At 45.7% G+C, this 16,526-nt stretch overlaps 1 protein-coding gene across 2 annotated transcripts; it reads right to left on the bottom strand.

Moving 5' to 3' along the window:
• Nucleotides 1-758: 758 nt before the first annotated feature.
• LOC311612841 (major histocompatibility complex class I-related gene protein) lies at nt 759-16,230 on the bottom strand. Of its 2 annotated transcripts, none has more exons than XM_084866132.1 (6): nt 16,004-16,206; nt 9,192-9,452; nt 8,203-8,478; nt 4,411-4,686; nt 3,714-3,818; nt 759-2,228 (listed from the first exon to the last, which is right to left on the bottom strand). In XM_084866132.1, the coding sequence occupies exons 1-6, from the start codon at nt 16,056-16,058 to the stop codon at nt 2,188-2,190; spliced, it is 1,014 nt and encodes a 337-aa protein (XP_084722258.1). In that variant the 5' UTR covers nt 16,059-16,206; the 3' UTR covers nt 759-2,187. The 2 variants fall into 2 exon arrangements, with proteins under 2 accessions (XP_084722258.1, XP_084722259.1); XM_084866133.1 differs by lacking the exon at nt 759-2,228 and adding an exon at nt 2,235-3,285 and having other exon boundaries at nt 16,004-16,230.
• Between the last annotated feature and the right edge of the window lie 296 nt (nt 16,231-16,526).

The following is a 16,526-nucleotide window of genomic DNA, read 5'->3' as shown; positions in this document are numbered from 1 at the left end:
ATAGACAAGGCAATGACAAGATAAAGTATTAAATAATGTTAATGCTGTAGAAACCTTAGAAGAGTTCAGACTAGTCTTTGGAGCATTGACCCTGAGCTCTGGGATGTCTTATTTCCCCTCTATGGTATCAGTTGTAAGATGACACTGTTTTTTTTGCACCAGGACATGAGGACTAGCTAATTAAAATACTATACTGGTTCATTCAAGAAGTATTTACTGGGTTCCTACTACATACAAGGCATCGGGCAAAGAGACTGTGTAATATGACAAAAATTTAAAAATAGCCAGCCATAAATAAACTCCATGATAGGATTATGTAAAACCTTCCAGATAATTTTAGCTCTTTGGATATATAAACAGGGCTTCCGGTTCCACTGTTTTGAATAAACTGACCTGTTTTTTTTTTCCACTACCACCCCTCCCTTCCAAATCAATTCATTCATCTTAGTCTACGGCCAATTTCCATCTATTTTCTAATGGTATGACCAGAGCTGCCAATGTAATGCTGTGCCCTGAACACCAAGGGGGCAAACAGGGCAGAAACCCGTTCTATGTTTTGCTGACTAAACCATGTCACCCAGCCTGGATCAGTGTCCACCCAAAGAAACAATTCTCTAATTTGAACAAATGCCCTATATGTATTAGCTGTGGCCCTGCTCATGTCTTCAGTTGGCTCAGGGGCTAGAAATAGAATAAATGGGCAGAGCTGTGTGTTGTGATCAAACAAGATTTATAACAAAGACACATTGGTTTTTTTTAAATACATTTTTATTATTGATAGTATTACAGATATCTCCCATCCCCCCACCCCTTTCCCTCATTTCTCCAATCCCTTAGTCCCCTCTTCCCCCCAGGTATAAACACACATTTAGTGGCATATATGGCGCTTATCTTCACTTATTCCTTTAAGTGGCCATATTTGGTGTTCTTTTTCCTCAGCCAAGCCTACTGTGGGGAAGCAAAAAGAAAATTTTCTGGGGAAGGAGGCCATAGCGAAAGCCTTGGTGAGTTCCCCTGGAGCCACAATATGGGCTCCCATGGTTTGAGTGTTTCCAGAAATCTTATGTCCAAGAGAGTCCAAGGTCCTGGGATCTGAACTCATATTTAATTCACTGGGAAGCATCAGCATCTTTCCTCTGGTAGATTGTGACCTTCTTACTGAGAAGCAAAGATGACAGGCGAATAAGAGGTAAATGATAGTGAAGATTCTAAGGGTACAGTAAGGCGATCCAAGGGGTGTTAATTCTCACAGTGAAGCTGTTATTTACTCTCAATTGGTGAGGAACAAGCATAGTTATAAAGGTGAGTCAGGCCCATCTACAATTAGTCAGTAGAGGAAAGACAGAAATTGGATTGAACCCTATTCTGATAAACATACCATCATTTTTACATTAAAAGATTGCACTTGGGTCTAGATCTTTGTAGTTCCACTGAAGGTGATACTATGTCTGATAAATACTGCCCTTACTCTCCCATAGAAGACAGAAAGAATGAGATCACTTCCAGAATCGGACCATGCATAATTCCAAGATTCCAAGCTACCAGGCAGAGATGCCTTAAGAATGGGACACTTTGGCTTTCTCTCAGGCCAGGAAATATGTGGAGTGATCCGGCTATTCACAGGGCACTGTAGAAACTCGCTGGCTGCTCTCACAGGGTGGCTGGTCCAAGACTGCCTGTAGGGTCACAGTCATGGCACCCACGGTTCAAAGCTCTTGCATAATACAGTCTCAAAATGGAAGAAAAAGGCCACTTTATGATGTAGTGAGGTGCTCTTCAATGGTGGTATTCAAGTGGAGCCTGGATGCTCAAGTCAAAGGCACTGGAGAAGACATCTCTGGCCTTCATATGGAAGGATCTTTCCAGCTCTGAGATTCTCTAATTTACTTGTAAATCATCGCTGACAGATGGGATGTAGGGTAGTGTTGTATCATGAGACAAGCAAAAGTTAGAGCCAAATGTTATCAAGGAGTCCAACCAAAGAGCTTGAAAGCTGACAGTATTTTGGGAGCCAAAGAACAAAGAAAACTTTATGGCTCCTCTCTTTCTGCCATAATGCTCAGTCCTGTAATATCCATGTCTCTCATGGGTGTGGTCAAGAGCTTTGAGCACTGGGCTTGAGTCCATGGGTAGCAGAGGTGACCATGGTTCCCAGGGGAGAGACAGCTGGAAAAGAGCTGTCCCCAATTATTGATCTGGTGCAGGAAGGTAGACGACTTCATTGTTCTCTGAAAGAAAGACTTTTTAGTCACATAAGTGCATTTTTCCTTATAGCTCAAAAAGAAAAGAAAAAAAAAGATTATGAAATGTTCAGCAAAACCTGAAAAGCTGGCATTGACATTTTTAGCCTGCTTTGTCAAGATTCTCTTAGTACTTGACAAATTTTAACTCAATTCACAAACTCCACAAGATAAAAAGCAGGAACTCACAGTGTGTCATTCTTGAGACAGGTGTGTCATTGTAAATCTTTTTTTTTTAATTTATTTTTGTTGTTTTTTGTTGGTTTTTTTGGTTTTGTTTTGTTTTTTTCTTCAGTAGTTCTTATTTCTTGGATTGAGATTAGTGCTCTACTTTGTAAAGAAAACATTAGAATGACCCACTAACTCTGAATTGATTTTCGAATAAAGGGGTTGTTTTTTTTACTTTGATCTAATAATATGCTTTATACCATAGCACTTGAATTGGAGTTGAAATCTGTGGTTATGAAGTAACACCAAAGTTCTGGCCCACACTGAGTTCAAATCCAAAGTCCAGGTCTCATCAATATTATGCTGTGATCAGCCTGAGCATCTACAGAAACCGGGCTTAGGGGATGGGGTGGGGAGAGATGACTTTATAATACAGCAGGGATCATGTCTGTCTTTTACATTCCTGTATCCTGGCATCCAGTACAGTGCCTGGAACACAGTAGGTATTTAATAGATACATATGGAATGAATGGTTTCCCCAAGTTATCAAGAACCTATATCCCTCCCATTCTCCTTCCCCTTTGCCTTACCCCAGTTCCCATTTTCCAAAGGTATCTACTTTTCAACATTTTATGTGTTATAAGGTGATTTTAGAAGGAAAAGGACTTTCATATGATTGGGTCAGAAAATGTTTGTCAAAATGGGAAAACTTACTGATGTCTTAAAACAAAGGACAAAAGAAAAGGTTAATGGTAATTAATAAGGATATAGTTTAGAAGAAGACAAATCAACATCACTCTATCTTCTCTGACCCAACTTCTGGGAGGACAGTTCATCTGGACAGAAGTTGTCCTACTCTGTTGGTGTCAGGCATCACCTATGAAACAGAACACTCTCCTTGCAAGCGTTATCCACATGTGTGTTCCCTCTATGACGGGAGAGGTGTTCCTCCTGTGATCACCAAGTGTGGCCCAACTCATTCCTAAGAGGAGAGTCGAGTGGTAGGTGCAGAAAATAAAGCTTGTGAGGCTGTGGGAGTGATAATCTGCAGCCCCTTAGACCCCGCCACATTGCCGAAGCCGGTTTGGCTCAGTGGTGGAGCATCGGTCTGCGGACTGAAGGGTCCCAGGTTCAATTCCGGTCAAGGGCATGTACATTGGTTGCGGGCATATCGCCGGTAGAGGGTGTGCAAGAGGCAGCTGGTCGATGTTTCTCTCTCGTCAACATTTCTAGCTCTCTATCTCTCTCCCTTACTCCTCTCTGTAAAATATCAATAAAATATAGACCCCGTCAAGTGCCTCTCACCTTGGGGCCTCCTTCTCCAGGCCAGGAAGCCAGCTCCAGCCAGGACCATGGCGAGGACAATGAACCCAGAGACAGCTTTGATCACCAGAAGGATAGTTTCTGATCCTAAAAGCAAGCATATGGGGGGAAATCCACACGTCCTTCTCCCGTTCTATATTAACTTTGGGGCACTTTTGTCCCTGTGATCATCGGGAAGCCCAACACCATTATTCTTACTCCTGCTTCTCATTCACGGATCCATGCAGTGCGGCAGTCTAAAACAGGGGGACAGTAGCTCTCAAAGTGGGGTCTGAATGCCCTGGGATCTTCAAGCAAGACCCTTCAGAGAGTCCAGGAAGTCTGAGTCATGACTTTCCTTTCCTTATCTTTCACATGTGCACAGTGGGGCTTTCCAGAGCCTACGTCACATGTGAGGACACCAGCGCTCTGATAGCTCATGAAACGTGTGCTCATATTTTCTTGAGTTTAAATTTTAAAATTTTTAAAATTTCAATACAGTAAGTAGCAATAGAGAAAATCCACATCCTAGTAAATAAAAGCTCTTTGGGATCCTCAATTGTTAAGAACATAAGGAATCCCTAAGACCAAAAAATGAGAACCTCTCTTTTAAAAGATGCATTCTAAAGCATCCAGTGATCCCCCTTGCTGCTCACCCCCCTCCTTGTCTCACTTCCCACACAGCACAGCCTGTCCTTACCCTGAGGGACCTGAAGAACCATTTGGACATCTTCGTGCTCCACGTGACAGGAGTAAAGATCGCTGCTCTGAGGATCCAGCTCCACGGATACCCACGTCTGATAGGTCCCATCTCCACTGGGAAGAATATCGCCATAATCCATTTCATGGATAATTTCTTCCCCATTTTTCTTCCACATCATGGAAATTTCAGGGGGGTAAAAGCCATAAGCTCTGCAGACAAGAGTTGTAACCCCTGGAAAAGTTTCTTTGCGCGTTACTTTGACCAGTGGGGACTCTAGGAAAAAAGAAGATAAATTTAAATAGAAATATCTTATAGAGTATACAATATCAGAACTGGTGACTGGGTTTCCCAATTAATTTCCTGCATTGCAGGAAACATCTAAAACCAAGAATGACCCGGAACCCAGGTTCATCAACAACAAATTGATTGTACACTTCCGGCTAGGGCAGTGTGCTCAAGAATAATGAGTGTGTTGTTGAGCCATGTAACTGAGCTACAGAATTTGTATGTAACTGTGACAAGTGATTCAGCAAATGTTTGGAGATTAGAACTCAGCGCTCCTTTTTCTCCTGTGCTTATGCCAAGATATCACAGCCATCTCAGCTTTGGCTCTGAGTCGCCTTTGAACTCAAGTTGGCACTTTGGTGACTGCTGTGGTTTGAATGTTTGTGGGTCCCCCCCCCGCCAAATTCACATGTTGAAATCCCAAACCCCAAAGATGATGGTATAAGGAGGTGAAGCCCTTGGGAGGTGCTTAAGTCATGAGGGTAAAACCTTCAAAAATGAGATTAGTGCCTTATAAACGAGGTTCCAGGGAAATCCCTTGTCCCCAGCCACCATGTGAGGACACAGCAAGAAGTCAGCAGTCTGCAACCTGAAACAGGGTACTCATCGGACCATGCTGGCACCCCGATCCTGGACTTCCCGCCTCCAGAACTGTGGGAATGAATTTCTGTTGTCAGTTACCCGGTCTGTGGTATTTTTTATAACAGCCTGAATGGACTAAGACAGCGATTGTCATCAGATACAAACATATGTAACAGGTCAGGTCATGCTTATGCCTTCAGAGGGGCTATGGACATCCATATCCTGGAGGGGCTCCAGCAGTGACAGCAAAGAAATTGTCCGTTTGTGGTCTTGCTTCCTCTTAACCATTCTGCTCATTTTCCATAAGGTGCTGTCCTTAGTGTTTCCTGCTGACACCGGGTCACATCTAGACATGAGCCACACAGAGCCCAACGCCACCCGTGGAGGGGCTGCTTCCTGTTTGTCTCTACTCACTTCCTCACCCCACTGAGCTACCTGCCACCGAAATACAGGAGGAGCCCTCATTTCAACAACACCTTCCAGTTCTGTCCTGTGGCATCTCATTTAGAAGGAGAAAAAGGCTTTCCAACATTAACGAGAAAATGTAAACACCTCCGAGAGGGACTCTGCTTGTTGCTGTGAGAAATGATCACAGATCCTTTCCTAGGAGTGGGTTTTGACCGATGGGTTGAGACACCATTAGGACACTCGTGGTAGAGAGAGAACAGGCATGGAGGGGGAGCAGGTACACTGAAGTCAGACTTCCCACACTGCTCACACACACCCCAGGTGTGCAAGCTTCCCCCATTTTCCCAAAGAGTGCTCGCCCTCAAATCCCAATTACACTGTCTTCCCTCTCCCAGTGCTGGCTTCACTGAGAAGAGCAGGCAGCTGGTTTGGAAAGGCTATGCCACTAATCAAGCTGAGGAAGTGGCGGCTCACAGCCTCTCTACAGACCTGGCTGGCCTCGGCCTAAAACGCCTCATGATTAAAGGTCCCATGCAACCCCGAGTTGACCCTAGACTTCAACCAGATCCTGAGCTGTCAGACGTTTTTCAGTCTGGCAACAATAACATTTAATGAAGTCTACAAAGAGCTTTCATATATTATTTCACAGCAATTTCTGTGAGGTAGGCATATCACTTACTTCATTTACTCAAGGTTATTGCTTTGCTGGCCTACCCTCTATTAGCCCCATTTTTTTTTTTTTTTTTTTCATCACAAGAACCCCTTCTCCTGACAAGCACACTCCCCATATTGGAAAACTAGTCCACTCCACCCCAACATGTTGCTTCTTTTAAGAGGTACCATTCTGGCAGAAACTCAAACTGTGACCTCCTGGTTCATAGGTTGACGCTTAACCACTAGCCATGCCAGCTGGGCAAGAGGTACCATTCTTAACCCTGACACTGAAACATAACCCAAGCTGTATGCCCTGGCTACTCTCTCTTTGCTAGCTCCCAGATCTAGTCTCAGACCACCTGTGCCCTGCTCTGCGTCCCAGGAGGCTGTGCTCATCAGACTGCACTCCAGGGCTCTCTTGCCCCCAGCTACCTGCTGGGTCTGGCCTCTGGGAGCACGCTTAGCAAAAGACCAGAGAACTAGAGGAGAGAGTGGCTAGAAATTTGTCCACTGGTTGCACAGCCATTGCAATCTGCTATTGACCATGATCCTCCATGGCCTCAGCTCTTGCTAGAAAGTTCTTCCAGGGAACCAGCCATGTGGGACTCTGGTAACAATAGTCCCTTTCCTTTTGCCTTCAGATTCAGGAGGAGTAATGGCTTCCCTCTGCTGTAAGTCCTGAAGTATTTCACTATCCCTTACCGGTGTCCTTAACCCTGATTGTACCTATGTAAATAATCTGGTTACTGGCTTCCCAGTTAAGCCATCCTGAGTGCGCCATTTGGTTCTTGTCAGGATTCTGTAACCCAGGGCCAGTCTTAGAAACTTCTCCTAATGGGCACAGTGATTAGTGCAAGAGGTGGGGCATGATCCAACTGAGGCCAACCAGAGTCCTCCTGTAGTTTAAAAAAATTATTTTTTGTAGCTAGAGCTAGGAGAGAGAAGCCCATTCTTCCAGAATGCTGAAATTACAAGGACACGAGCTTTGTGTTGGCCAAGACCTCCCCTCAGAGAAAACCATTCAAATGTTTTCAATGCCCATCAGGAGAAGTTTCTAAGAAATCACTGCCCTGATTTCTGCCTGTCAAATAACCTCCCCCCTTTATGCTTAGGCCAGTTAGAGTAGGTTTCTGTTCACTGCAACCATTAAAATTGAGATTGTTACTTAGCTAGCGAGTAGGAGAGTTTAAGTTCAAACTCTAGTTATCTGCCTCCATAGGCAGGCTCTTAGAGAGACAGTCCACACTCATAACATGATGCCTCTCGAGGGCCGGCCACAGCTCTGGAAAGTCCACCATTAAAGACCACCCCTGTGGGGAAAGGCACAGTGTGTCTAGGAGTTTCCTACAGCATGACACAGGCACAATTCACTTTGAATAAGATTATAAGGGGAAAGTTCTGTATTAACTAAAAGTTATCCGATTAAATCCTTATCGTTAATGTGTAAGGAGCTTTTCACTGAAAGAAATCTTATCATAAATCCTTTAGTGAGGAAAGACCCTCTGTCTCTCTTTGTAAGTCCAGATTTCACTCACACTGGTGGTATGGGAGCCCTTAGTTACCACACAACTTGTGAGAACTCCACTGCCCAAAGCATTTCCCAGCTTCTCATTGTCAGGAGATGAAGGATTCGCCTCACTGGATCCCCACAAAAGGAGGTGTCCCCAGGGGTACTCTACTCTCTCAAGTGGGATGGCTGAATCTCGTCAAGATGCTGATAAAAGCAACTGGGGAGAGTTTGCACAGGGAGTCATAGACCATGATGGGTTTCAGAGTAAGGTGAATGTAACCTAGATTAGAGGAAGTTATAAAACCAGGGTTCTGGGGGCGCGGGGACAAGGTGTTCTCCCTTCTTTTTACCTGTTCTTTGTAGAGTGTCTTTCCCATACTCCAGGAACCTCTTTAACCAGGCGATACATTCTTCTTCCAGCCAATTCTTCTGATATTGTAACTCATGCCAGTTGGCCTCCCACGCCCTCTTGGTGACGTGGGCCACGTTGTCTACAGCTATCCAGGAGAGAGTGTCTTTGTCAAAGATAAGGAAATCCTCTCCGTCATATGCATATTGCAAAAATCCCGTGGTGCTTCCATCCTCCAGCAACTCACAGCCAATCATCCTCTGGTAAGTGTGAAACCCTGGAACACATATACAGGCCAGAGGAGGGTTCACACAGGATGTGGAGGTGAATGCCCTGGTGATGGGAGTCGGGGTGCGGCTGGGAACATCCTCCACCCCAGGACAGAGCACTCCTCCACCCCAGGACAGAGCACTCCACAGGCCCATCACGGCATCACTGTCTCCAGGAGATTCCTGTGACACCATCCCATTCATCAACAGATATTTATGGCATACTTACTGTGTGCCAAAGGAACGTGATAACTCCTGCCTTGGGGAACTATAGGATAACTCCTATAGCAGCAATGATTAATGGATAAACTTTATAGTGCAGTGGAGCGAGAGATAAGCAGGAGCCAGAAATATCCCTGGGAAAGTTAATGCCCATAGTCATGATGCACACGTGAGCAATTCATTAAGCCTGGGCCACCAGGAAATGAGGCATAGAATGGCCACGTTGAGATGGGAATGGAGAAGATACAGGTCACAAGCCTGAATGACACTGGGATAAGGGAATAGGGGGCAAAGAACAGAGGGCTCCAAGGAACAACAGACTCTTTGGAAGATGCGCAGGCCACATGGCAGGCACCGAACCCCATCAACCAAATTGTCCAAGCTTTGCCAAAAGCCACAGAAAGGGCAACTCAGCAAAAGCTTACACACACCGTCAGCCCAGAGACCGGGCTTGGCCGGGGTGGGCCTCGGGGCGGGAAGCAATCTGCTGCGTCCACACCTGAGTGATTGTAGTGTCTCTGCAGGCGCTCCAGTTCCACCTTGAACGTCTGCTGCCAGCCCCGCAGCAGCTGGGTGTACCTCGCCCAGTGATCCGGCTCCAGGTGCTCCGCCATCCATGGCGCCCGGGGCTCCTTCAGCCGAGAGACACTGTCATATGTGGTGATGGGGTGAGAGTCCACGTACCCCACTGAAATGAATTCAGGGATCCCGTGGCCAGGTTCCGAAACGCCCAGGCGGAAATATCTCAGAGAGTGAGTCCCTGGGAGGGAGGCAAAGAAGGAAGATATTTAGTCACAGACCATGCAGGCCCACAAGCGGCTGTCTCTTTAATCCCCACGTATTGCTCCATGTTCAGCTGCACCCACTCCACTCCTCCTTGGACCGGCTGCTGACTCCTCTTACAAAATCAGGGACTGGGGCTGCAAAGAGCTTGAGAGCTCTAGCCCCAGACCTGGAGCCTTTTTCATAAAGGGGAGCAGAGCTGAAACCTAATTTATTTGGAGTCTGCAGAAGTATGCTTGAATCTGTCACTGGCTTTGAAACGGTGCTGTTTCTCCACATCTGGAAAGGTTCTATGGCTCTGCAGATATGCAGCTGTCTGAAGATGGAGGCAAAAGGAAGAGCAGATTGTGAACATCAGTTCTCACAGCTCCCTGATATCCGTCCGTATATTCAGCAGACACGGGAGCGCCTCCTGTGTGCCAGGCTCTGCGCTAGGCCCCGAGCACACAACAGACAAGACAGATGCAAGAGTCTGCCCTTGTGGGGGGAAGGGAGGAGACAGACGATACAAAATAAATGCTTTTAAAAAAGTGCGATGGAGAAAAATAAAGCTGCAAAGAGGACTAAGCAATACAATTTAGACAGCAATGGTTAGGGAAGGCTCCCCAGGAAGGTGACTTCTGTAGGAATGAGGGGCCAGGCAGACATCTGGGGACAGCAGTCCAGGCGGGGGGACTGTGCAGAGGTCCTGCGGAAAGGACCTGCCGGCATGTTCCAAGAGCAGCAAGAAGGCCTATGGCTGGAGAAATGGGTAGGAATCGCTTCCACGGTTACTCATAGGAAAACATCTCACAGAAATCAAATTCTAGGCACAGAATGAGAGAGGAGAAGGAATAAGAATTTGGGGAAGAAAAGAAAAAAAAAAGATTTTACTGAGCTAAGTTGGATTGGTATAGAAATTCCCTTGGAATGTGGGGTTCCATTTATGACAGCTGGGTTCACATGCCTAGAACGTGCCACCGAGTTAAAAAATAAATAGAAGGTATTAACATCTTGGGGCATTATTCTCAACAGGAGAAACTTTTCTAAATGAGTACCACTGACATTACCACGCACAATATTTATAATTCTTGTACTTCCACTTTCTTATTACAAAATATCACTTCATAAAAATCTGCATTACCAGAGTTTATAAGAGGTAAGTAAAGAGAAAGAGGGTCTGTTGACAATGCTGTCCAAGTCCAGTGTCCTGCCCTTTTCTCCAACCTCCATCTCAGCCTGATTCCTGGTTTCAGAGCAGCGCTCTGCCAGCCAGTCCTCACTTCAAAGGCTGCTCCGCCCCTCGGGGCTGGCCTCCATCTGTCCGTCATCTGCCTGTCCACCCCTCCTGCAGCTGCGACCTGGCCCCACTCCAGGACATCTCAGCCCTCTGCCCTGCCTTTGCTGTGGGCCTAGTTATCCATCTGGTGTGTCCATAGGTACGAGCCCTGCTTGCTCCTTAGTTGGGCTTCCAAAATGCGAGCTCAGCTGTGATGGGAGATTGGTGGACAGATGTTTAATCTGTGACTCAACAGAAGAGAGAGGGGAAAGTCTGTCATCCCCTCTCTCATGGTACGTGGGACCCTGTGATCATTTATATCCTATGAATGGTCAGGTGAAGCAGAATTATGAAGGTTGAATCATTTGAAAAGACCTATATTTGATCATTTTGATCTCCTCAAATGGCAATTTCATATGACCCCATCTAAAATATCTTCCGATTCTTTCTTCTTGCTCCAATGATTATGTAATTAGATTTCTCTCTTCCTTTCCATGAATAGACCATCAGCATCAACTCACTTATGGAACTGAAATCTACAATTTTGAATTTGGTCTTCTGTCCGGGCCAAACTGCTTCTCAAAGGGCCTCCGCTGCTGGTCCCAAGAGCCTCTGATAAACATTGCTCAAAAGCCTGAGCAACACAACCACACAGCTTTACACCAGACACAGCGGTTACTTAGTGTCCTAAGTTATGTGCCTTTAACTTATAGATTAACTGACTTGGCCACTTTTATAAAAGGCTGTAAAAACCACTGGTTATAAAATAATTGATAGTGTTGTCAGATATTCATCCATGGGGGAAATTTTTATTTATTGGGTAGGTACCATGTACATGGGATTGTGAGCAATGTCAGGAAGAGAAAAACAAATCAGATACTAGTTCTTCCCTCCAGGAACGTACAGTACTGTAGGAGAACCTATAACATAAATAAATACAGTGCGATGACACGTAGCAGCAAGTAGTGAGTGACATGATCGTGTGCTCAGAGGAGGGAGAGCTGCTCTCACGTGAAGCAATTCAGAAATGCTCCAAGGAGGAGGTGAAGGTCCTTCCACCAAACAGGGCCTTCAAAGAGGTATGGAGGGCCGCAGCATCTGAGTCATAACCATGAGAACTGCACTTATTTACTGAGCACAGACCATGTGCTAGGTACCAGGCTAAGCCTTTGATAATGCATTTCGCTTACTCTTCATGGCAACCTTTTGAGATAGGTTCTAAAAATTCCCATTTCAGTGGGTTCAGAGAGTTGAAGAAATGGCCCAAGATGATCTTTAGAATCCATAGTGGAGGAGCCAGGATTCATTCTCTGACCTCTCAGACTGGAATCCCTCTGTCTTCACACCCAGCTGGTCCTAAGGCAGGGGCACTTCTCCAGCCAGACTATTCCTTTCCACCACCATTGCTCTCTCCCGCCCCCTTGTGTCAAGGATGATTCACTGTCACTGACTCCCCTAATCCTAGAGGCTCAGGCTTTAGACCTTCCTACAAGTGGCTGTGGCCCGATTGGATAACCAAGTCAACAAAGCCCCTATTATTTGCTGGCCCTCCCAAGTAGCCTGATGCCTTAATACAGTCAGAATGACTATGATTTCTTGGAACTACTGTTGGAATTTCAGGCAGCTTGGGAATGAGGGGGAGAAATGGATGGTGATATTTTTAGTAGAGAGGGCCATTGGACACTTCTCAAACCAAGCATTCAGTGAATGTGGACGGTCCTATGGGCAGCCAGAACTCACAATCTAACTACAGGAACTTGCTTAGGACATGAAAGTGCTGAGTGTGACAGTTTGATATTTTAGCTACTCTTTGGAGGCTACCCTTTTGGAGGTTACCAATGTCTTTTTCTGTATAAGTTTTCTTCTTTTCTGAATTTGCAGTAGGCATAGTCCTAGAGCTAGGGATGCAGCAACAAACTCGTCCAAGTCCTAGCCCTATAGGCTAATTTCTAGAAGGCAGGGATGAAAATTGTGGAGAAAAATAAAGCAGGTAAAAAGTGTGAATAAGGCTGATCTTTTAGACAGAAGGATCAGGAAAGTCCTCTCTGAGCAGGTGGCAGTTGAGCAGAGATGTGAATGAAGTGAGTCATGGCAGAAGAATCTTCCAGAAAGAACAGCAAGCCCGAGGAGGCTGTGATTAAGGAATAGTAAGGACACTACTGTAGAACCATGTAGAGCATTAGAGAATAAATGAATGAATGAGTTCTGGTGGGGGAGTTTTCTTCTCAGTACTCTCCATATACAATGATGACCATATGCCTCATATTTCCCAGGAGAATTCCAATTTTGTGAATTTTATTGAAGTCATAACAAAACCTGATTTGATACGTATATTTTTGAAAGGGTTTTGATAATAAACATAAATTTGGACATCAGGGAAAATGTCCTTTGTCATCTATCTCAATCTGGGTTTCATAAAGCAAGTGGGGTAAGAGGATGGCAAAGGTCAATGGATTTTAGTGAAAATAGATATCCCAACTAGTCAGAAAAAATATCTACAGATTACTTGAATTTCTCCAATTGAGACAGATTCCATGTCAACCAAGAAGAGAGCCTTAGGGGAGTAAAACGTTGTCTTGGAGAAATTTCTACTGCATGTACCTTGGTAACAGCTCCATGGAAACAGACTGAAGTCTAGTCAAGTCTATAGCAAAGGCCCATATTTCCCCACATTAACTCTTTGAACTCAAGGTCATTTCTAAACAGATAATCTGTAAGTCTGTGTTTTTACACTAGCTCAGGTGTCAATTTAGGGGGCTTAGACATGATTAGTCTTTATCTGTGAAGGACTCCATCATTTATGAGGCAAATTGATATTGCAGATTGAGATGCATCCATAAAATTATGAAAAATATCAAGAGACTGACCTTGGTTATTTCAAGAGTAAGCATACAAACCGCATATGCCTATGCAAGAGAGATCCTATGCATGGCCCTAGCTGACTGCACCCGGCAGGGACAGTTTCTCACAGGTTGAAATGAAGAACAGAATGAGTTGTAAAGCATGAAACATCATTTTTTTGTTTTGTTTTTTTTTCATACAAGTTCTGCAACTACAGTAAACCACAGTTGCAAATTTAGAGTCGTTATTACTGCTCAAGTTCTCTCTGGCTCCCAGTCAGATGACTTCAATTTCTTAGGGACATTACCTCTGAACATGAATTCACTCAGGAGGCGTTTATGAAGTGTCTATTGGTCACTAGGTAGTGCTGGGGAAAGAGAAAGAAAAGGAAAAGGAAGAGATGTCTCCCTGGCTTTAAGGAGAGCCTGGAAGGAAAGATTTTTGCAGATAGGAAATTAAAAAACTGTGAACACGAGCTATGGGAGCACACAGGAAGGAGCGGTCCACTGCAGGCTGTGGAGCCAATGAAAGCAACACATTGGCGTTATTGTGACACTTCCTAGAGCTGTGCTCCCAAGCACTCCCTGCATTTCCTCCTCTAGAAGCTCCTCCACGCAGGCCAGCATTGGGCTCATATAGCAATTAGACCAAGTCTTTTTTAATCACCCTGGCTCTCTTTCCTATCAGCATCCCTCAGTGCTCAAGAACTCTCAGGCAGGGTCGTGGCAGGAAATAGCCTTCAACCCAGATGAGTAACATGAAGAGACCCTGAGAAGCGACTCCTTGTATGGGAGGTATGAGCAAGGTTAAGAAGAAGAAGAAGAAAAAAAAGAGGGATAATGAGGTCCAGACGCTAGCAGTGATGGGAAGCCTTTACCACCCATAGAGTTGTAGAGATAAGAGTAGCAAATTGTGTCCCCCAAGCCCAGTGGGAGCTGGAACTGCCTGAAGCAAGGGCTAGTCGGGGGAAATTATATTGCAGAGGGACACAGCTGCCACCGGAGACGTTACAGAAGCAGGGGGAAAGGAAAGTGAAATACCCCAACCTCCTTCCCTCCTTGCTCTCTGACTTCTCTCCTCTCGGTGTCTCCCATTGGGTGGAAATCGGCCTGCTAGAGAGACTGGGTGACTCAGCCTTAGACACCATCCTCCAGGGCACAAGACACGACAGAGAGGGGTGATGTCTAGGAATGAAAAGGAGAATAACCAGAACGCAGTGAGCCTGCCTACCCTTCACAGAGGACCGGCTTTATTTCCCATTCCACCATCATCCAAGTGCCAGGTGTCCGCAGGCAGAGGCTGTGGCATTGCCGGGACCCCTGAACTGTGGGCTAGAAGGCCTGACTGTCCGTTATGTGGGCTGGGTCAGCCTCTCCGGGCTGGCTTCTTAGTCTGCCCCCGGGGTCAGTGAGTCCACAGCAGGAAAGATTATGTTTAGGCGGTATTGTGGTCACATTATTGGACAGCTCTTTAAGGATCAAATGTAGCAATATATATATGCCTTTTCCCTTCCGAAAATATCACCCTTTTCTCCCTTCTTCTGTCCATAATTTCTCTCTGTCCCTCACCCCCCCACCCCCCCAATCTTTCCCATTTCTGATTTAAATGGTGGGATTTTTCTGGGTTAAATTTCTGTAGACGTAGGACCGATGTCTGTCTCGTTCACGGTCGCAACTCCAAAAGTTGTGGGCCATCAACCAACATTTGTGTAATAAATAGACAGATGATTTGAAAGAGCTCCTTCCTGTCATCTCAGGAGTCCCCGGCCGTCCAGGGAGTGTGGCCCCAGCAGGAAGAGAAGCTGCTTGGGGCACAGAAGCCTGGTGCTTCCAGCCCATGGACCTCCTCAGGCTTTTGGGGTAACGCCAGGCACCTGCTTCCCCGGTGACCCGGGCCCCTAAACCACGAGAAACTCCCCCTAGGCTCCGTTGATATCTCTCACATCCAGTAAGCAAGCCCACAACCATGGCTTTCTCTCTCCGGGACCTTTTGTTACAGGTGGAGCTTGTGGTGAGGAAGAAAAACAAACCGGCACAATGGCTCTGCTCCGCTGTCCCAGGCCCCTGAGACTCTGGCCACGTCCCACGGGACTCGCGAAGCCAGTGAAGAGGAGAAACAGAAGAAAAAGAAAGGGTCTCAGCAGGAAACAGGGCGCAAAGCTCAGAAGGAACGTGAGGGAGACCCCGGAGGGAGGGTCCCTCCAGCCTGGCTTCCGCCCCGTCAGGAGGGGTGACACTAACATCCCGCCCGGGTGAGCTGGGACACTGTTCACTAGTCCAGCCTCCGACACGTCCCGGGTGAATTAAATATGTCTTTCGCCCAACTTCTTCCACATTTCGCCATGAGTTTTAGGGGGACAGCTTGTCCCCCCTCGGTGGCCTCGGCTTCGGAGCTCGGAGTTCAGAGCAGAGAGAACTTGGGATACTCACGGGCAGCGCTGTGCTTCACCGTAAATACAATAAGGAGGGGTAACAGGAGCACCATCGGCCCTTCTAAAGTCCTTTCTTTCAGATTCTTTTCACCAAAACACAGACAGGTCCCAGCGGATCTTTCAGGAACCCAAACTCCGCCCACTCTTCAGGGTGTAGAAACTGCTGGAAGCTCGGGGCTCTCTCCCAATAGAAACAGGGGATATTGCAGTGTCATCAGTTGCTAGGTAGAATAAAGAAAAATGAGCGCTTCCGGCTTCACTTTTAACCCTTTGGTGGCTTCAGTAAGGTGACCAGATTTTAACATTGGTAAAGCGGGACACCATTGACAGGGGGTTGGGGGGTTGGGGAGGTTCTTGATTAAAAATTTGGCCTATATTAAATTATATTATAAATTATTATATACATATTGCTTAAAAACACAGTAAGTAGGTACATAATTACTACATGAACATATTTTATTTAGTTTATAAATTAAATTAATTTGTTATAAAGTAACTATATTTTAAAAATTATTTTAATT

The sequence above is a fragment of the Pipistrellus hanaki genome (assembly GCF_964339955.1).
Source record: "Pipistrellus hanaki genome assembly, chromosome: 18".
Lineage (NCBI taxonomy): Eukaryota > Metazoa > Chordata > Mammalia > Chiroptera > Vespertilionidae > Pipistrellus > Pipistrellus hanaki.
The sequence above is the reverse complement of the archived record's forward strand: the minus strand, read 5'-3'. Positions and strand labels throughout refer to the sequence as shown.